The 22,941-nt window shown below is 41.3% G+C and overlaps 1 protein-coding gene across 4 annotated transcripts in view; it reads right to left on the bottom strand.

Moving 5' to 3' along the window:
* Nucleotides 1-22,941, bottom strand: part of SUCO (SUN domain containing ossification factor) — a 115,245-nt gene that overhangs the window by 8,178 nt on the left and 84,126 nt on the right. For 3 of the 4 annotated variants that reach the window (XM_073643138.1, XM_073643136.1, XM_073643140.1), the window contains 11 exons: nucleotides 22,240-22,260; nucleotides 22,007-22,062; nucleotides 20,631-20,719; nucleotides 20,200-20,265; nucleotides 15,837-15,917; nucleotides 13,957-14,050; nucleotides 10,791-11,921; nucleotides 7,954-8,041; nucleotides 7,300-7,404; nucleotides 5,997-6,148; nucleotides 2,316-2,407 (listed from right to left, as the gene is read on the bottom strand). In XM_073643138.1, the coding sequence (XP_073499239.1) occupies nucleotides 2,316-2,407; nucleotides 5,997-6,148; nucleotides 7,300-7,404; nucleotides 7,954-8,041; nucleotides 10,791-11,921; nucleotides 13,957-14,050; nucleotides 15,837-15,917; nucleotides 20,200-20,265; nucleotides 20,631-20,719; nucleotides 22,007-22,062; nucleotides 22,240-22,260 (1,975 nt within the window). The remainder of the gene's footprint in view (nucleotides 1-2,315; nucleotides 2,408-5,996; nucleotides 6,149-7,299; nucleotides 7,405-7,953; nucleotides 8,042-10,790; nucleotides 11,922-13,956; nucleotides 14,051-15,836; nucleotides 15,918-20,199; nucleotides 20,266-20,630; nucleotides 20,720-22,006; nucleotides 22,063-22,239; nucleotides 22,261-22,941) is intronic. The other variant, XM_073643137.1, reaches the window with a different exon arrangement.

Genomic DNA, 22,941 nt, shown 5'->3' with positions numbered 1-22,941 from the left:
TAATTGCTAAAAATAAACCACAAACATGGGAAGTGTAAACTTTTTTTTAAAAAGATTTTTAATTTTTTTTTTACCATATTAAAGATAATTGCATATAAATAGAGAAACACTTTCCCTATAGTAAACTATAGCTCCTTCCCTGCCTACCAGGCTGAACATCATGGCAGAGTGACAAAAATTTGGAAATACATCATGCTTACTCATCTGAAAGCCTCCTGAGGAACCTCAAAGGGGGGGAAACGCGCACCCTCCCCGCCCCCACCTGCCTCTAGCCCTCTGGTGTATATGTATATGTATATATATATATATATATATATATATATATATATATATATATATATATATATATATATATATATATATATATATATATATATATATATATATATATATATATATATATATATATATATATATATATATATATTGAATCAGTGACATCCAGAGTTTGGGATAGGGTATCTTGCCCTTATGGATGATTATACTGCCCCATAGACATTTTTTCGTGGGAATCTTGACTATTAATCAGTGACTATACGTATGAATAAGGTGCACTAATGTTTTGCCTAAAGATCTTATTTAACTTATGAATAGTTTAGTGTTTATGTGGTTTATTTTTGGGACTTAGATTTTAAATATATTAATAAAAGTTAACTTTTAAGGGTAAAACTCTTGTTAGACGTACCTAGTATAGCCCTACTATATATGATTTTGTAAGAGTTAAGATGTACCGTATTTTTCAGACTATAAGACCCACTTTTTTCCTCTAAAATTTTGGAGGAAAGTGGGGGGTGCATCTTATAGTCCGAACATATGTGCTGTGGGTGTTTGGGGGGGTTGAGGGGAGAGCGGTAGCGGCAGAGGAGCAGTAGCCGTCTGCTGCAGCCTACACTGTGCCCATGGGCATGGGGAGCAGTGAATATTCATTTTCTTTAATAGCGTGCACACTGTAGCCGCGCTGCGGCTCCTGCTTTGGCCGGCGGTCACTGTGCCCGCTATTAAAGGTTATGAATATTCGCTACAACCCACTCCCATGGGTTGTAGTGAATATTCATAGTCTTTAATAGCGGTCACACAAACCGCAGAGCGGCAGCAGGAGCCGCAGCGCGGCTACAGTGTGCACGCTATTAAGGCGAGTGAATGGTCACTGCTCCCCACGCACAGAGTCCCGGCGTGGGGAGCAGTGACTATTCCGGCACAGCACTTCACTGTGTGAGTGTCGGCAGCAGAGCGGGACCCAGCGCTGGGGGAGAGAGGAGGAGAGTATGATTGTTTGTTGTTTGTTTTGTCGGCAGAGTGATGGGGATGAGGGCCACGCATGCCAAGATGGGGATGGAGGTCCACGCATGCCAGGATGGGGATGGAGGGCCACGCATGCCAGGATGGGGATGGAGGGGCCATACATACCAGGGTGGAGGGGCCATACATACCAGAGTGGAGGATATTACCAGAATTGGGGGACATTACGCCTATACCAGTGTCAGCAGCAGACCACCTCCCCATAACAGGGCATCATGACCACAATTTTTGGTTATTTTTTTTTATCTATTTTCCTCCTTTAAAACCTAGGTAAGTCATAAAGTTTGGCGCATCTTATAGTCCGAAAAATACGATATATGGGATCTCCATATTTTTGGTGTGCATAATAGCGTTTGATGCAGAGTGAATGTTAAAGGGAAACTGTCAGTAGGCTCAACCCTCCTAAGCTGTCTATATGGATATATGTAGGTCATAGGAAGCTGAATAAAATGACACTGAGATTTGCGATCTGATGTCTTATTCAAGAGAAATCCACGGTTTTCTTATATGTAAATGAGCTGTTAAGATCTATGGGATGAACATAGATCTCCTTGAGAATCTGCCTCCAGAGCTTATTATACATGAAAGGGGGAGTTATCAGTGGGAGACATGTAGATCGGGAGAGCAGACGGTCATTACATGTGTCACACTGGTAGTGAATAATTTCATTTACAATAATCTCTGGAGGCAGATTCTCGGGGAGATCTATGTTCGACCCATAGATCTTAACAGCTCACTTACATATAACAAAAACGTGGATTTCTGTGGAATAAAACATTGGATTGCAGATATCAAGCTATCATTTTATTCAGTTTCCTATGAACTACATGACAATATAGACGGCTTAGGAGGGTCGATCCTACTGACAAGATTCCCTTTAATACATCAACTGAGACTTAGCATTTCCATTCATTCACATATACTACATGAATGCTAATAAATATGGATATATTTGGGAATCTAGAATCATTACACAAGTATTTGACACATATAATACAATTCAGAAATGCAAATACCTTCTTTACTTGAGAGATGAAATGACTGGGAACGGATAAGAGGAAATGTGGTTCTTCGCTTAAGATTCATATCATCATAGGAAGAAAAACACCTGGAGGAAAAAAAATAGGATATTTACTGAGCTACAGATGACTAATGTAAGGGGTGAAATTGCTTGTACAAGTACTCTCTGAACTGTAAAGTGCTGTGGAAAGGCTGGCACTATATTACTGACATTATCACTGTTACTAGAGATGCAATCACATCACAATATATACACACACCACATCTATAATACACATTGGCCTCCACCCATGGGCCGTGTCGTATAAATGGGCAAACTACTTATAATGCCAGGGACAAAACAGGTAAGTAAGTATAGCACCACACATGGATTGCCAGGAGTTAAAATGCTCAATTGTCATGACCTAAAGGAACTGCAACACAAATAAAAGGGAAATCCGGCCAAAATTTTCTGATATGTCAGAGGATCTTGAGAAAAGATCCCATTTGTGATGCCCACAATCTCAGGGCACTTCTCAGAAATTTGTGTTATAAAGCATGGTCAGAATCTGGACAAGCAAAAACGCTGTTGATATTAAGGCTATGTTCACATCATGCGTTAGAGCAGATGCTGCAGAAATCTGTTGGCAAATAAGTTGTGCAGACAACTTGTCTGTTTTTAAAAAACTGATCTCAGCTGGATCCGTTTATTTATTTATTTATTTTTTTAACATTGATGTCTATGGAAAATGGATCCGTTAAATAGCCATCCGTTGTCTTCCAGTTGAAACAGATCCAATAAGCAAAAAACGGATCCTTCTCAAAAGGAAAGAAAAACTGATCCATTTTCCATAAACTTCAGTGTTAAAAAAAAACGAATCCAGCAGAAATATATATATTTTTTTTAAAAGGGGGGGGGGGATATTGTGTCTGCACAACTTTTTTGCTGGGTTGGATGTTCTGGACTTGTGAACATAGTCTACATGAAATCACTGGCGGATGTTGAAAATGTCTTCCACAAATTAGCACGTGATTATCTCTGTTCCATGGGAAGCGTTAGAGTAGAAGCCAACATGACGTGGATTATAAAATCCTGCAGCACATTATTTTACATAGATTTTAATCTGGATTAATGACTAAGGAATAATAGTTTTAAACCTGATATGGACACCTTTGGAGTTTTTTTTTTTTTACTACACACACTTAAATACATGTATTTTGTATACAAATTTTGCAATTGAGTTTCATTAAAAATCTTGATCCAAACACACATCAGTTTTTAAAACATGTCTGTCTCCTATCTGAAAGACTCTGAGCAGGTCCTATTCTCATCAGTTTTGCTGATCAGTCTCAGCCATAAAAGTCTATAGGGATTCGTGAGACATGGATGAAACTAGATAGTCAGCCTTCGTACTTCATTGTTCCATCCATCCTGGTTTCCTCATTTAACTGATCAAAAAAAAAACCCCAAAAATAGTATTTCACTGGGTATGTGCACACACGTTGTGTTTTTTCTGCACCATTATCTGCATGAAATCAGCTGATAACTTTTCTCTGGCAGCAGGTTTAGCTGCGTTTTTTGTTGTGTTTTTGCAACGTTTTCTCCCTGTCCTTCTGTCTCTATTTAGTAATGCACAAAGTTCTGTGAAAAAAAAAAAAGACTCCCATTCTATTTTGCCATCAAGAACGCTGCAAATACGCAGCAAAATACACAGGTGCGTTTTTGCTGCGTATTTGTAACGTTTTTTCATCCCCCCCATTACTTCCTATGGGTGAAAAAATGCTGAAAGAAGAGACATGTCACTTTCAGCAATTTTTTAATCACTAAAAATACGCAAACAAAAAGCAAAATGTGGGAACAGTCAATTCTGCTTTCTTGTAAACTTTGCTGGTACTGCCAGACGCAGCTGAAAATTTACATAAAAATCTGCAGCAAAACACAATGTGTGTGCACACACCCTAAGGCAGTAACACTCAAACACACGTATGAATGTAGCATGTGACTTTTTCTGAACTCTTCGGTGTGGATTAAGGACCACATTAAAAATTCAGTGTAACTTTGATGTGGTCTGTGGCCAAGAAAAGCTCAAAAAAAAGATAAGCGTTACAAAGTCCCCAACAGAACGAGCTCACTGATGGAGTCACATCTAACCCACTTTTCAGCCAGCAATAGAACAGAGGCTGTAGAAGGCAAACCATGAAAAGTAGTTAAAGAAACTAATAATGCAGAAATTTTTTGTTATTAACCCAAGAAAAAAAAATACTCCCAAAAGTGTCCATATCCTTCATTGCTGCTGCAGCTGTAATAGAGGCTTTATTGTAATGTCTGTACAAGTCCCCTCTAAAATGTAAAGTGCTGCGGAATATGTTGGTGCTAAAGAAATAAAAAATATTTTTATCAATAATATTATTATAATTAAAGGCAGGGTTCACATGAGCCTATAAAAAAAAAAAAAAATGTCCGAGTTTCATCCAGAAAACTCGGATGATTTTTTTCTCATTCATGTGCAATCAATTTTTATACAGTGGCACTTTTTTACCCATTGCAAAATGGCAGAGCCAGGTAGTACGCCCAACCGCGACTTCATTTTCTATAGGGGTGCTGGAAAAAGCAGACCCGGTTTGCCGTACAGAATGAATGAAGCAGCGGTCGAGTATGAGCACTGTCGATATATTCTATCATAGATAAAAGTGCCTCATTCTGCTGATGGGTGGAGGGTTCAAGAGGTCGGACCCCCACCGATCAATAAATCTACAAGGCAAAACAGAGTTTTCTATGTTAAAGATTTGCAATGCAGCATATAAATCAGATTCTATAGGGTTGATCTGTGTGGTTTTTTTGCTCACCCACAAACTAACTGATAAGTCTGAAGAGACGCATGGAAGAAAGTCGTATATGCTGCAATTTTTTTTTTTTTTCCACTCGTAGATTCAGGGTATGGAAAATAAAAAAATAAAAAATCTCTCATCAGCATTGTCCATTGAACAACATTGGTCTGAGTACCATCCATGTGCTGGTCTGTTTTTTCTCCCCCAAGGACAACATTCGGACCAAAAATACGCTCATGTGAAACTAACCAGACTGTCTAGATTTAGCTGTGCAATCCACATGAAGATCTGGACAGAACCTACAGTGTGTGAACATGAGCTAAATCTGATAGAGTAATTAAAAACATACAAATGCTACTACGCTTAGAAAAATGATACTGTGACTGGTCATGTAATATTCTAACGTGGCACCAGAGGGCGCTCTAACAATTGTCTGCTCAGGAAACTGGTGGTCCCAGATCAGACGTCACTGTCATCTGCCCCTTGTATTTTATAAGAACATGGACGATATTGACCCTTTGAAGTTTGGGTCAATAAACTGCAAAATATTTCATAATTTCAACTGATGGATAAGAAAATCAAAAGACTTGTAATTTGGTAAGGTGTTTCAGGTTTCTTTTTGAAGCCCAACATTCATGTCCAAATGAGCAGTTCTTAACATGAACTAACACTAAATTTACTTACGCTATAACGCTGGGTGGGAGCTCAAAAAAAATAATTAAAAACAGAAAAAAAAAAACTTTTGATACAGATGTAACTGCAGGAATTGCTAGAGGAACATTACATGTTACATATCCATTCATACAATCATTTGCCGTTACAATTTCCATCCATACTTACATTTTCTTATTATAGATGATTACACTCACCTTTTAGGACTTGGGTAATTATTGCTTTTAGGGATTTTTGACAAGTCGTCGTCATTGAACTGAGACAAGTTTCTACAGCGAATGCAAATAAATAAGGCCAAACCGATGCATATGATCAGAGAGATGACCACGTAACTCTGCTGATCGGATACCTGAGATACAAGACGGAAGAGGTTTCACATACAAAATGGGAACAGAAAGAATAAAAATACAAAATCACAAGGTTGTCAATCAACAGTGAAGTTCATAATTGAGCGAATAAATTGTGTGGTTAAAGGGATTGCTCCGATGAAATCAAGTTATCACCCAACTTACTGATCTGCACTGATAGGCAGAACAGGGAATTTTGGGGGGAATTTTGCAATGGAGCACTTTTTTTTTCCCCCATAGCAAAATGGAAAAAGGCAGGTCAGACGCCCATCCGCCACTTCATTCATTTTCTATAGGGATGCTAGAAAAATCAACCCCGGCTGGTTGTAAAGAATGAATGAAGCAACAGTGGAGCGTGAGCACTGCAGATACATACTAACAAATGAAAGAGCCCCATTCTGCTGATGGGTGAAGGTCCAAGAGGTCGGACCCCCACCGATCCAATAAGTTATCACCCATTCTGTGGAGAACGTTATTTCACCGGACATTGCTCTTAATGTCAGCGGAACCCACTGATTTCCACACAACTGATCGATCGACCATCTAATGGGTATGGAGGCTCCTGACCGAAGTTGTATGGCCCCGCGATGTTTAGACGTGGCACATGGAGCTAAACGGACAGAAATTGTAAAATGAGCTTGATGTACATACGGGACATCCAATGTCGAATGTGCCTCGAATGGCATGGGATTCCAATCCCCTGACCTCTGCAGCCAATCACAGCCCTCAGTGGTCCGGTGACCAGGAATGGGACATCATTGCTTCCTGTTCTGGTGGAGACCACAGGAGGTGCCTGTGCAGGAGCAATGGGGGTGATGGATGTGACTATAGATTTTATTAGATAGACTGTCTTTTCAGAATTTTTTTTTTTTTTTTTTTTGGGGTGGGGGGGGGAGGGTGGTGACAGACACCAAGGACCCCAATCATAGCCAGAAATGTATGCACGTAAAAGTGAATCCTCTTACTTATTTTTATCTTCATACAAGATCTGCATTTATAGCAGCTGTATATTAAATACTTGGTGAACTCGTGTCGGGACAAGCTCTCATTTAGGGTGGGACCAGAATTAAATTATTGCATTGGCTTGTTGCCTTCCCTCCACGTTCAGATTCTATCTGCAGTGTAGAATAGGGGGCACAGACTTATTTCTTACCTCCCGCTTTAACTCCGTGACAGTGGCGGACAGGTTGGAGACGAGCTGGGTCATATTCAGGAGCTGAGCTTGGAGCAGTTGAATGGATTCTGTCTGACGTTGATCCTGATAAATAGAAAGCGTTTCACAATCTGGGTTATAAAAAAAAAATCCTTCTGTTCTGTATTTGGAGAAAACTTTTTGTATTCTTTCTTGTACAGAACGTTCACACAATCTGAATAAATGATTCTCTTATATTTATGGATGACAGTTCAGGTGCCCATACAGGGTCTTCAGCTATCCTGCATTCACAAGGCAGATTGTCATTCAGCCATTACATATTGTTCCAAATATTCTTCCTATTTAAACTTCTACAAAAGATGAAACCCCGGTCTCTGGGGGACTAGATCCTGTTCCTGTAACATTACAGAATGGGATAAACTCTGGCAGATTAGAAAACTGATCCTCCCAGAGAAAAGCAGCTGCAGCTTCTAGGAGACTGTAAAACGTGAAGAATTGGTGAATAAATGCACTAATGGATGTGACCAAATTCACGAACCGGTGACTAATTTATTGCTGCAATGTCAACGAAAATACCTTTAGGTAATTGTGGTGAGCCGGTGACCAGCTCAACAGGTTAATATTGCTACGAAATATCCAGATGCCGTGCATTACCTGTTCTTCTGCTATTCGGGAAGTATTTTGAAGCTTTAATATTGTTTTGTTGAAAGCTCTCTGCATTTCTTCCATTTGTTTTCGATACCTTAAGAATAAAAAAAAAAAAATAAAAAAAAAAAAGACTAAGCTAAACTAGCAATTTTAATGCATATGAAATCTTTAAAAAAAAAAAAAAAAAAAAAAAGAAAAAAAGAGGGCCTGTCCATTTATCACGTCTACTTTACTAAGTACTTAAAATCTTCATAAAAGCCGCGAATAAATTGACTTCATCACTGAGGAGTCTTAGACACTGACACTAAGTCAGTGAGAACAGAGTTAAGGTCCAGCTACATGAGCCAATAACCGGAGAGCGCTAATTGCCAATTTTCGGCAGTGTTACCCTGCCAGCAGTCAGCTGAACTTGCAGTAACGCTCATTCGTTGGGTGATTGCATCATTAATACAGGTCCAAAAATCAGATCTATTGCCAGCACCAGGCCCCATGTAGAGGAGGATGTCCTGGGGACACCACCGTGCTGTTCTTTTCGACAGTCGGTGTATACAGTTCAGTGAACGTGTGTCAATAGGTTTAGCTCACATGGGATGTTTTTACAGCGTTTTTTTTGGCAAAAACACTGTTTTACACTACCAACAAAGTAAATAAAAAAAATAAAAAAGTCTCATGCTCAAGCTTGTTTTTTCCTCACCTTTTTTGAAATCTACAGCATATCAATTGTTTCAGCGTTTCTCACCCATTCTATTGAATGGGGGGAAAAAAAACGCAAGTTAAAACTAGCATATTTTATGCATTTTTCCACTAGCTTTTGCTGCAGAAAAAATACCATACCCTTATATGTAGCCAAAGTGTGTAATACACATTACGGAATCACATTTGTTAATCTATGGCAGTGTAGATGCTGCACTGTTAACACAGCTGTGATAAAACTGCGGCTCAATGCACTTTTCACTTTCATTACAACTCGACATTTGCTCTGCTTGAGAAACACTGGACAGTAGTGAGTGAAGCACATAAAGACCCACTCCTGTGGATTTTTCAGTGCTGGAGTGGTGCCAATAAGGCTGCGTGCCCACGTTGCGCATTACAAGCGTATATGCTGCGGAATTTCCGCAGCGTAAACGCTTGTAAAACGCATGTATATCCGCACCCAATAGCATTCCGCAATGTCAATGCCCATGCTGGGGATTTTTCCACAGCGTATATGCTGCGGTCAAAAATCCGCAGCATGTTCATTAATTTTGCGGAAGCGCAGCGGAATCAATGTGCGGATGGTACCCAAGTCTGGATGAGAGGAGACTCTCATCCAGACCTGGGTACCAAAGAACCTGTAAAAAAAAGAAAAAAGAAAGTTTATACTTATCTTCTGATGCCTTCCCGGTGTTTTCCCGCTGTCGCGCTGTTGTGTGAAGGACCTGCCACGTCATTGAGTCATGTGACCCATGACATGACTCATTGACGTCACCGCAGGTCCTGCACACAACAGCGTGAGCCGCTCAAGACTCCGGACGGGGCAGAGAATGCATCGGAAGGTGAGTATAAACTTTATTTTTTTATTTTTTACCATTCTAATTCTTTTTTTTTTTTTTTTTTTAACTATTACTTGGTCACACTATATAAATCCATGCCGGTTGCATGGATTTATATAGTGTGACCAAGTTGTCAAGCAGTTTTCCAAGTGATGCTAAAATCACTTGGAGAAGTGCTTGATAACCCGCACGCGGAAATGCATGTGAAGAACGCTGCAAAGACGCCTCACAAACGCTTCTACCTGGCGGGAAAACCGCATGTAATATCCGCATGCGATTTTCCCGCCAGGGAGAAGCGTAAAAAATATGCTTCAGTTCTGCAACGTGGGCACATAGCCTAACATAGGACCCTAGCATTATACTTACCAGCAGCAGTCTTCAGCTCTTCCCAGTGACGCAACTTCTGACTGACCGGAAGTCAGAGGTAACGGACGAAAGCTCACAATGTAAATCTATGAGATCTAGAATGATGCTCTCATAGAATTACATTGAATTGTGACTTCCGTCTCACTCATCAAACACTGGAATGATCCAGCAGGTCACAACCTGCAGAAGACGACCGAAGCGGTGCAGAGAACAGAAGAAGATGGCGACCGGTAAGTATATTACTAGGGGCAGGGAACTTAGAAACGCTGGTGCTACAAGTCATTACTGGATGCAGTCATTCAATACAAGAGAACACTATAAGAAGGATAGCAAAAGACTTTGGTGCACAATTTGTATGTTTTCTATATATGAGGACACAAAAACATCAGGATCTTTATAAAATAAAAAATAACTAAAAAATCCCTGCACTTCGATCCAGAGTGTGTTTAGTTGCTTTTTAAAGCAAATTGCAAAAGAAAAATTCAAAAACCAATGAAAAACTGAATAATGGCTGCTGAATTAAAAAAGGCTGTCCCCACTTGAGGCTGGCTGCTGAAGCCCACAGCAAAAAGGCAAAGGCGCCACTCATTTTTAAATTTTGTTATCTTTTTTAGCCATCAAAAATAATGGCAGTGCATAAACGTGCCTGACAGGTACCATAAACTATAATGGAGTCTGGTGGGTTTTTGTCTTTTAACCAGGGAAAAAAATAAAAACCCTATTTTCTCCCTGTATTCTTGAGCAGAAGCTGCAAAAAAAAGGCTTGATGGAGCCTCTGACATAGATGTGAAACAAGCCCAAAATCACTAAAGGAAGCTAAAGAAAATTCCCCCAAAATGAAAAGTTTCACATTCCAAAAGAATGAAACATGTGCTATATAGTCATAGTGAGACCTCCAGAGCAGAAGGGGGGGCTACATGTCAATAAGAAAATCATTTTACTTACCGCTGACTGAGCTCTTCCAGGTAGCGACCACTTAATGACATATTAACCTCGAGAGCTTTAATTCGGTTATTGAGGCGCATAAAGACGGACTCCTTCTGGTTGGAGCCGTGCACTTGATTCCCATTGGTATAGCCCAGCTCAGTAGCATTTTGGAGCTCGGCATAGAAATCAGTAGTACTTCTGTGCAAGCTGCCACTTAGGGAAGCATCTTCGCTCATGTGGTCTTCCTCCCTCTTGTCCACTGCCGCAGGGCTATCCACAACAGGGGGCATTACAGGCTTTAATGTCTCTTTAGTTTCCACTTCGCTCTCCGTAGCGGACATGCTAGTTTCTTGCATCTGCAGAGTCTCTGCATCTTTAATAATGTTGGGGTATTCGGCCGGTTCCTCCCTGGAACTGTCCAGCACATCCTCCACTAGGGTACTGTCCTCAGAGCCCAAAGTTGGTTTCTCTGCATAAATCAGAGTATCACTTGGATTTTGCTCCTTTGTTTGATTCTGTACAAAATCTGTAGAAATGAGGTCAGGAGTCGGGTGTGTCACCACTTTGCTGGTCTCTGAAGGAGATTCATTTGAGGAACCGCTTTCGTCAGTAGCCACCGACTGAGAAATGGTCTGCGACTGACTAGGCTCCACATGGATGGGCTCGATGACCTTATTTACAGATCCGGTCTGTAAATTGTCTCCAGAATCTACCAAAATGAAGTCTGTGGTGGTCTCCTCTGCGATTTTGCTCTCAGAGGGTTCGGCCAAGGGCTCAACAGTAGTTGGGGCATATAAAGGTTGCTGTGTGGACTGGGAGTCCTCTTCCTCCTTACGTTTGTACTCTGCTGGTTTACTACGCTGCCTATGAAAGGCAACGATGGCTGAACACCACTTATAAATGTACTCAGAGAAGCTGGAGATGCAGCAGACTGTGGCCAATTCCCCACAGTAAACCTGGCTCTCAAACTCAAACCAGGACACCTTGTCTTCTTCCTGTTCATCGCTGCCCAAGAGAGTCACCGTGGACTGGGCTGACTGCTCCTCCTCTTCCTCTTGGACCAGCTGAACAATGGGGCTTTCTTTGGGAGTATCTGGCTCGGGCTCAGGTACAGAAACAGTCGGCAGAGTCACACTCTCTTCCTCCAACCTGGAGTGAAAAACAAACAAGTTTTAGAGAAATCAGTTCCTTTTAGTAGAAGATGAGATAATATCTGACCAGAATAAAGAATTAAACTCAATGCCGACCTAAAGCATACCGTACATTAACCCATTCACTTCTAAAGGACATGCTTTATGATTTTTAACACTTGCTGTAATATTAATATACAATAATAATATTGTGCAAATTAACGCCAGAAAACTCACATTCAAATGATACGAGACTCATTGCTCTACCTGCTCAATTATTTGAGCAGTACTTATTATTTGGAGTTTGGGAGAAAAAGCCCCCATACACATTAGATGAAAGGTAGCAGAACCAGCTTAACTAGCTGATAATTTTTGAGGGCCTCCTGACAGATGATAAAAGGATTGGATCATCAGATTTTCAATAGTAACATAGTCTTCCTTCAACCTTAAAAACTAAGTCCATCCAGTTCAACCCATAGCCTAACATGTTCATCCAGAGGAAGGCAAAAAAAAAACCATGTGGCAAACACTAAGCTCCACATTGGGGAAAAAATGCCTTCCCGACTCCATACGACAATCAGACTAGTTCCCTGGATCAAAGCCCTATCAAGGAACCTAGTATATATAACCTGTAATATTATACTTTTCAAGAAAGGCATCCAGGCCCTTCTTAAATTTTAGTAGTGAATCACTCAATACAACATCATGCGGCAGAGAGCTCCATAGTCTCACTGCTCTTACAGTAAAGAATCCCCGTCTGTGATTATGATTTAATCTTCTTTCCTCCAGATGTAGAAGACGCCCCCTTGTCCTCATCTCAGGCCTCAGAGTAAAAAGATCAGTAGAAAGGTCTTTGTACTGTCCCTCATATACTTGTACATAGTAATAAGATCACCCCTAAGCCTTCTTTTTTCCAAACTAAATAACCCCAAGTGTAATAACCTGTCTTGGTATTGCAGACCCCCAGTCCTCTAATAACCTTGGTCGCTCTTCTCTGCACCTGCTCTAGTTCAGCTATGTCTTTCTTATACACCGGAGACCAGAACTGTACACAGTATTCTAAGCGTGGTCGCACTAGTGACTTGTATAGAGGTAAAATTATGTTCTCCTCATGAGCATCTATGCCTCTTTTAATGCATCCCATTATTTTATTTGCCTTTGCAGCAGCTGCCTGACACTGGCCACCAGACGTGAGCTTGTCGTCCACCAATACACCCAGGTCTTTTTCAGTGACAGTTTTGCCCAGTGTTTTACAATTAAGCATATAATTATACATTTTATTTCCTCTGCCCAAGTGGCCAATGGTGGATCCTTTTCTTTGTCAAGGGAGATACACCACTGCCAGCCTCCCTTCTTCCCTATCTACACGTGTATGGGAAGGAGGGGGGGGGGGGGGGAGGGTGGGAAGGTGGTCTCTTGTGTATCTGATCAGCTCCGGAAGACAAGCTATACATCGTGGACAGAACATAGTAAGCTGCGGCCAACAGCGGGGAAGAAGGCCAACAGCGGGGAAGAAGGCCAACAGCGGGGAAGAAGGCCAACAGCGGGGAAGAAGGCCAACAGCGGGGAAGAAGGCCAACAGCGGGGAAGAAGGCCAACAGCGGGGAAGAAGGCCAACAGCCTGTCACAGACATCTATCTCTCCCTGTACATTCCCCAATGGCCACAAGGAGAGATGTACAGTAGGAACTTTCCATGATATTAGAAACTTCGTAATCAAAGAGGGTATGCGCCCTTGTTTGTCATATTCAGAAGAGATTTTTCCAGCAGCCCTATAGAAAACAAATTGGCACATTTGACAGACCTCTCCATTTCGTAATGGGAATAAAACCATAACGGTGCAGGTAACAGCAGTCAGACCCCCACTATTCAACAACTTATCGCCTATTCGGTGGGTAGGTGATAACTTGTTTTCACTGGACAGCCTCTTAAAATTATATAACAGCAAAGCGCTGCAAATACAAAGACTGTACGACAGGTTGTGTAGCAATACCAAGTGGTGAGGGCACATAAAGCAGCTCAGAGCCCGAAGGCCACGGGCTGACGTGCACTTACGTAGCTGTCAGGGTTGGCGTTTCCTCCGGGGTCGTTGTTGTACTTGTGGCCGGAGATTCTTCGGTAACATTTTGAGGTGTACTACCGTTCAGAACTATGGAAAAATATAAAACTATTCAACTGTCGCATTTAACAAAAACATTGTAAGATCCCTGCATAGAGATATGAAAGAAGGTCACGAGATATCTCTTAACATTAGAGCATCTATAGGCCTTTTCAATATAGGCAAGATAGTGGGTGATCTTGCACCCATAGAAGATCCCACCAAAATCCTTAAAACTTGTGCGATACCAAGGCGGTCACTAGGGTGACTGGTCAATAGAAAACAAGGCAAAACCCTTAGAAAGATGCTGTATACTACCATCTGCAAGGGGCAAGAACGCAGTAACTAGCTCTTCTAATGGAGGCGTTTTAGGATTCATACAGCTTTCTTCTTTTACAGGCGGAGTCCAGTACCGGTTTGCCATTAACAGATGGATTATGGGGATTAACATGTGTCTTCAGAGATTTCTCTCCTTGGTGTTGGCACAATGGATTACTACAAAACATGCATCATCTTTATGGCTGTGCTAGGACCGATACATGCAGAGTGCAGGAGTAAAATCATCCTGAAGCATTATACATGAGTAACTCCTTTTCCCAAGTGCATGGACGTCTTTGACAATCGGTCAAAGACGTTGTAAAATCCATTATATGCCAGCTCCTCTACTGTCCTATATATTTCCAATGACTGAAGGTTTAAAGCTCTGGGCCATGTGTTGGAAATTTCTGGGGCATATATTCAGAGTCAGACTGGACAGCGAAGGTCCACCAGTAACAGTGATTCTTGGGGCCCACTGTTCAGCTAGATGCAAAAATAATCTGACCCATGTAAACAAATTTACTTTTGCTTCTATGTAATATTAATTTGGCTAGCTTGCTTAATGAATGATAAGATACTTTTTGATGCACTACTCATTAGCACTTCTACAAAAAGGGCCTATCGGAGGATTCTCCTGTTCTCCTGTGGGCCAGTCCAAGCCTGGCCATAATGCTTATCTAGCTGAAATATACCGAAAGAAGCAGCCAAAAGTATTAGAAAAGAAAATCAGGAGTCAACTCATTAAATCATATGGCGAGGTGAGTTGTCCAGGTGAACCTTTGACTGCCCGTTTTGGCATCAGCATGGAGAGAAATGTCTGAGTGGGGTGAAGTCGCTTAACAAGTATCATGCAATCTCGTTTAAAGGGACTGTCCGATCAGTGGGTATGCCTGCTGTTAAGAGATGCAACTACATGCAGAACCATCTCACGCCTAGAAAAATATTGTGGATTGGTCCCATTTCTAGGAATAGAACTTTCTTATAAACGGGACCCATCTACAATATTTTGATCGAAATCAGTTCTGTATAAAATTAAACATAGTCACTTCCAACATCCTCGGACCCACTAATCAGACAATCCCTTTAAACGAGCATGCATGCTCACATTGGAAATGAATAACCTAGATGCAATCTGCAATCTCTCATGTCTTTCTATTCTATTGTAAATACTGCAGGAATTTATAGAAAGCCATCAATCACACATGGCAGGCACAGTAGTGATTATTGGCCTTGCTCCTGACCTCACGTGATGAGACTGTACATGTAATGCGCACACGGACAGCGCTGCGGTGCACAGCACATGCGTCCAGAAGACACAATACTTTCTACACTTGTGGGATGAAGGTGATAAAAAACCCAGCTCGTACAGGACAATCTGGTAGCCTCCTATTACCACTAGAAAGCCAATGGTGACAATGTGCACAATGCAGATCAGTACCTTTCCTCAAAAGAATATAGCGCACATTCCCCTTCATACTAAGTGTATGGTAATACTGATATATAAGTAGAAAGCAGCTACCTTTCCCTTCAGCGATTTCTTCCTCAGTATTCGCCCCCAGCATGTTAGCAGCAAGATTATTCACCATGCTAAGAATGGCATCTGAAGAGAACGCAGGAACACAAGCAGACATTACTTCACTCGTATACATGCAGGCGGTATGGAGACAAAACGTGTTACAGGCGGGAAATCTGCTGCAAGTGACAAACGTTCACTCATCGCTTGCATTACATATAAAGCCTAGGCCTAGGGAATATCTGTCTGGTCCTTTACTCCAAATCATCATCTTCCCACGACTAGAAGAAAATAAATGCATCTACAGTCATATGAAAAAGTTTGGGCACCCCTATTAATCTTAAGCTTAATGTTTTATAAAAATTGGTGTTTTTGCAACAGCTATTTCAGTTTGATATATGTAATAACTGTTGGACACAGTAATGTTTCTGCCTTGAAATGAGGTTCATTGTACTAACAGAAAATGTGCAATCTGCATTCAAACAAAATTTGACAGGTGCATAAGTATGGGCACCTCACCAGAAAAGTGACATTAATAGTTAGTAGATCCTCCTTTTGCAAAAATAACAGCCTCTAGTCGCTTCCTGCAGCTTTTAATGAGTTCCTGGATCCTGGATGAAGGTATTTTTGACCATTCCTCTTTACAAAACAATTCCAGTTCAGTTAAGTTTGATGGTCGCCGAGCATGGACAGCCCTCTTCAAATGATCCCACAGATATTCAATGATATTCAGGTCTGGGGACTGGGATGGCCATTCCAGAACATTGTAATTGTTCCTCTGCATGAATGCCTGAGTAGATTTGGAGCGGTGTTTTGGATCATTGTCTTGCTGAAAGATCCATCCACTTTGTAACTTCATATTTATCACTGATTCTTGAACACTATTGTCAAGAATCTGCTGATACTGAGTGGAATCCATGCGTCCCTCAACTTTAACAAGATTCCCAGTGCCAGCATTGACCACACAGCCCCAAAGCATGATGGAACCTCCACCAAATTTTACTGTGGGTAGCAAGTGTTTTTCTTGGAATGCTGTGTTTTTTTGCCACCATGCATAACGCCTTTTTGTATGACCAAATAACTCAATCTTGATTTCATCAGTCCACAGGACCTTCTTCCAAAAAGAAATTGGCTTCTCCAAATGTGCTTTTGCATACCTCAGCCAACTCTGTTTGTGGCGTGCTTGCAGAAACGGCTTCTTTCGCATCACTCTCCCATACAGCTTCTCCTTGTGCAAAGTGCCTTGTATAGTTGACCGATGCACAGTGACACCATCTGCAGCAAGTTGATGCTGCAGCTCTCTGGAGGTGGTCTGAGGATTGTCCTTGACTGATCTCACCATTCTTCTTCTCTGCCTTTCTGATGTTTTTCTTGGCCTGCCACTTCTGGCCTTAACAAGAACTGTCCCTGTGTTCTTCCATTTCCTTACTATGTTCCTCACAGTGGAAACTGACAGGTTAAATCTCTGAGACAGCTTTTTGTATGCTTCCCCTGAACAACTATGTTGAATAATCTTTGTTTTCAGATCATTTGACAGTTGTTTTGAGGAGCACATGATGCCACTCTTCAGAGGAGATTCAAACAGGAGAACAACTTGCAAGTGGCCACTTTAAGTAGCTTTTCTCATGATTGCATACACCTGGCTATAAAGTTCAAAGCTCCATGAGGTTACAAAACAAAAAAAAGTGCTTTAGTAAGTCAGTAAAAAGTAGGTAGGAGTATTTAAAACAAGAAAATGATAAGGGTGCCTATACTTATGCACCTTTCAAATTTTGTTTGAATGCAGATTGCACATTTTCTGTTAGTACAATAAACCTCATTTCAAGGCAGAAACATTACTGTGTCCAACAGTTATTACATATATCAAACTGAAATAGCTGTTGCAAAAACACCAATTTTTATAAAACATTAAGCTTAAGATTAATAGGGGTGCCCAAACTTTTTCATATGACTGTATGTAGGGGCAGCGAAGGGTGGGCAAAACAAAGGAGTAAAGCTGGAGCCATTCAAGTTCATGTAGCTAGACTCCATCTCTGGGGTAGATTATGGGGGTCATAAAATGGAATGATGCTTGCAGGGCAAATACAAAAACACATGAGCAATTTTTGGGTCTCAAACCGAATATAATGGAGAGAGCGGAGCAAGTACAGCCACCTATGCATTTCTGGTGGCACAAGATGGGGATCCGGTCAGAGATAGGTGCAGATCTTAGCTGTAGGAATCACGCATGGATCTGTCCATAGATGCAGAGACAGGAATACCACTTTAATAACTGTATACATGAAAAGTTGTATGACTTTCCAATACACTAGGTTTCACTTCCTCGTCGTCTTCAATATATCCATTTGCTGGCAGCGAGTAGGAACACTGGCTGTCATTCAGAGCCTGCAATAGCCATCAATGCCCTGTAACCTTTAAGGGCACCATCACCATGATTATAACGGCCAACCAGCAGGCACCAGGTTATGGAGCAGAGCAGATTGATACACTGAATATTTAGTCTCAAAACTATATATATCCTGGGATTTAATCATTAAAGGGGTTTTCACACGAACGAAAGTTCATTTTAATCAATAGATCTTGGAATAATAATAATTTCCACAATTGGATGTGTTTAAATAAAATGTTCCTGAGCTGAGAATCTTATAAATGTGCCCCTGCTGTGCAGTTTGTAATGGCTGTGTCTGACCTTGTACAGAACACGGTCTGATCATACCACAGCTCCTGGGCAGGGAAGGTTTCAAAAAGAGTATACATTTTATTTAAACACATCCAATTGTGGAACTTATTATTATTCCAAGATCTAATGATTAAAATGAACTTCTGTTTGTGGGACAACTCCTTTAATCCATTGCACTTCCTGTGATGTTGGGTCCAGTGGGCAGTCCAATCAGTGATTGACAGCTTCCTTTGTACAAGTGTGACTACAGAGAGCTGTCAGTCACTGATCGGACCGCCCACTGGACCCAAAACCCCACAAAGAGCAGAGGATTAGCATACGTCATGGTGCCTGCAGAGTGGACTGCTTTTTCACGAGGACAGGTTCTTTTTAAACATACGAGTATCAGCTTCGCCATAGACCCCGGTACTTTACTACGATGTACGGGTGGAGTCCAGGCGGAGAACTATAACGGCTTAATTCATCTGTACCCGCTGCTCAGCTGAGCTTAGGACTAGGTGCGGGTACAGGTTTGTTGCCTCCAATTCGCTGACAGCAAATACCAATCTTGAAAGTGGAGTAAAAAAAAAAGAAGAAAAAGCTTTATATATTGACTATGCTTCAGTTACATAAACCTGGAAAATCTTTAATGGGTTTCATATGTGGATGGAGCCGAGCTGCAATACCAGACTCAGTCTATACATACAAGAGGCGCTGTTTCTTGAAGATATCCTAGATACCAAGAGATGTCAGCGAGTAAAATAGGTAATCAGATGACATTCAGCAGCTAAGCTCGCAGCGACAATCCAAGAGCCCAATATGCAGGACAGAAGCCACTGCCCGTCTCCCCTTTTATATGGTCATGGATTCTAGATCTGGCCGCCTGGGGAACACAATGCATTTCCCTGGGCATGAGGCGGTTCACATAGAATCACACTGCATTTTTTACGTAGCACGCTCACAGCGATGTCAATCATTGTCAGTGCTGCTTGACTCTTGAAGAGTGACAATGACTTTATGCAGAGAAAATCTGCTCCAAATTAATACTAACCTGTTATAGCTACAGACAACCAAACAGTCCTGACAATGAGCAGCAGCCAAGACCGGATTAGCAGTGCTTCTTATGGCAGCACACAAAGCCTGATCATGGATAGCGGAATTAAAGGGGTATAGGGAGCTACATAATAAATCACTGTAACAGTAATAATTGCTAGATCATTGAGGGTCCCACTGATCGCTTGAATGGGAGAGTTTTGTCCCTGGGTCTTCCCTGGCTACATCCAGGAGGAGCGAGTCGAGCAGTGGGTCATGCGTGTGACAGATGGAAAACGGAGAGCCACAAAGTGGGAAGGACCCATAACATACAAGAGCTGGATTCTGGCTGCTTGTTATGGGCGATTGTTTTATTTTTAACTAGAATATATAGATCATTTAATTGATAATATTTATCAGTAAGGCAAGCTAGTCATGGATATTTCCTCCAGTTCTGAGAATAATCACTTTGTTTCAGAGATCTGGCTGCCGTATCCCTTTGGCATTCTGTGCAAAAAAAGCGGAGACCACCCTATGGAAGGAGGAGAACATCTGAAATAAGAGGCAATTTTAGGGCAGCCCTGTCACAGTGGAATTACCCCCCTGCTCCCTACAGAGACGCAGCAGTGCTGTGGACAGACCGGATCGTCCCCTCATGTTGTGGAACGCGTCACTCACTTGTAGCAGAGCCGAGCAAATTCTTTGATGGTTTGTCATCTCTTGTGATGTGATCCAGCGGATAGTCTGAAAGTCAAAGTGAGAGAATTACATACATATTTTTGTCGTTGCGTGTGATTGCAGAGATACTGGATCGCAACTAAAGGAAAGAAGCAGTAAATTTAATCTCTCCTGGATGTGATACAGGAAGAGTCAAAACTTTCTTTAATATGTTATTGGTGAGCTCGGCTGAGGGGAAAGGGAGACCTATGGTGGGATAAACTGCTAACATTCACTTCTGATCATTTTATTAGGACCCGTAAAATTCTGATTAAAATTAAAGCAGTTTGTCTGCCACCGCGCTCCCACCTCTAAGACGGACACAGAAAAACTCATCAATTGTGAAGAATATGTAGGATGACAACAAATATATTTCTGAGAAATGAAACTACCTTCATCTTCATCATAAATATCTGGGCGTTCTGAGTGATACTGAGAGTCCACTTCTTCATACTCCTCCACCATGCTGGTGCCGAAAACCCTGAGAGACAAAGGGGCCGACACATTAATTTTTTGTATTTGATCCTAAGCAAAGAACATACAACCCTGCATATAATATACACATTATACAGATGTGCGATGGCTTAAAAGGGAACCTGCCATGTCCAGAAATGCCATTTAAAACGCCTTAATGGAAGTGCGGCCATACAAATTAAATGAATTTATATATTCCCTGATCACAACACAAATGCAAAGTGAACCTTCCTTACCTGTAGTACCAAATACAGCATTAAAGAGGAAAGTACACTTAATTTTTCATGCTGACCTGGACACACAATGTAATAGTGGCTGTAGAGCAGAATAATTTTTTTATATATACATACATATATACACACACTTTTTTTAAAATTGTACTTAAAATCGCTATCAAAGTGTTTGGCACCTAATGAGTTAACACACTTGGACTTAACAAAAGTTATCAGTTTTCATTGGGGGCGTGTGCTCTTCCCTGTATAATGATGACCAATCATAAGCAGGCAGCAACAGAGCAGAAAAAGAACACACCCCCACCTTAGCTTAAAGCTACAGAGGCAAAATAAAAAAAAACATTTTAATCCACTTTGCAGCCACTGTTGCATTGTTTATGTTGAACTGGACACACTCTTTAAAATATTACATTTCATACAACCACCCCTTACATAACCGTTTAGAAAAAAAAATCTACCAAATCAGCAATTTATTCAACTATAGCAATAGAAATTAAAAGTGTTCTGTTCTAGTCTAAAAGTAATATTCTCATCTTCACAGATGGTTGAATAATCCAGGCAAAAAAACAAGTATAATCCCCTGCACTCCTCTTTTATGGTTTATTTCTTGTTGCCAAGAGGAATGGCCACCACTGCTGTATAGCGGTGGTGGCCAAACATGTGCAGCACTTACAGGCTCTTCCCTGTTGAGCTTTTAGTGCTGCTTTGAGGCTGGAGCACACTATTAGCTCCAAATCCTAGTCTGGTTTAGCCCTACTGCACTTCTGATGCTGCCTCATTCACTGCTTGCCTCAGCAGCATAACAATGGTCTGAACTGTCACAAGCAGGAGCACAACACCTCCAGCAAGCAGAAGACAGGAAGCTACAGGGCAGTACTGATTAACCTTGGACAACCACTAAACTCCAATTTCCAGCTGACCTTGTTAAACCGAAGGACTGCTTTAGAATCCCACGTCATGAAATACAATTTACACAGCACAGATTGTCCTTCCATTTCTCCAACTTTCCGAATGTCATTATTATAACGTTTTACAGAAATATCCTTGGAATTTCACATTACCTTATAAGACTTAAAGGGCAAAAATGTTCGGATCCAAAATGTGATATGAGCTCCACCTAAAACAGTACAAAAAGTCACATCAACCCATAGGCTTAACACAAGGTGTGGACGATCAGTGCGCTGAATTAAATGGCACCTAGAAACAGATTTGGATGGGCTCTAGTGATCAGACATTGCATATTTGGCCATGCATTCACCCGATGTGCACACAACATTCAGACGACGTTGCTAACCTTTATGTACTTGATGAACATCTGACGCAACAAGGAACGCAGAAAAGAGAAAGAAAAACAAGAGTCAGTACAGAAACACAGTACATGCCACAAGCCATATCATCTAAGGGTCAGCATATAAATGAGGACCACGAAAAGAACATGCGAGAGGAAATAAAGTTGTAGGATTTTATAGATCACTCTACACACAATGGTGAGAATTTAATGTAAAAAAGAAGTGGTTCTTTAAATGGTTAATTGTAAGGAACCAGAAGCTCCCATGTGGCCTGTTAGAAGAGGGGGGAAAACCACCTCCACTATCGTACATCTTACAATACTACACACACTTTGGGCTTTAAAGGCAACCAGTCAGCAGCTTTTTGCTACCTCGTCTGAGATCACCACAACATCGGGGTAGTGAGCCCGATTCCAGCGATGTGTCACTTAGTATATTGGGTGATCCAGTTGTGAGAGTTTTTAGATGTAGCAGAGCTGGAGCTTGTAACAACTCCTACTAATCTGATATGGATTAACCCTTGAAATGTTCATCAACATTTCCAGGCTGGCAAACCCCTTTAAGCCCAGTCAGAATATAGGTGACCATGTCATGATGATAGTTCATCAATAGAAGATCGGTTGAGGGAAGATACCCCCAACCGATCAGTTTTTACAAGCTCCGGCTGGACATAGATGCATGGAACTGCGCTGCACAGCGACAATAAA

The sequence above is a fragment of the Phyllobates terribilis genome, unplaced genomic scaffold (assembly GCF_046119375.1).
Source record: "Phyllobates terribilis strain yellow unplaced genomic scaffold, ASM4611937v1 Scaffold_8__6_contigs__length_399053987, whole genome shotgun sequence".
Classification (NCBI taxonomy): Eukaryota; Metazoa; Chordata; class Amphibia; order Anura; family Dendrobatidae; genus Phyllobates; species Phyllobates terribilis.
Note: the sequence above shows the minus strand (reverse complement) of the source record. Positions and strands in the feature narration are given on the sequence as shown.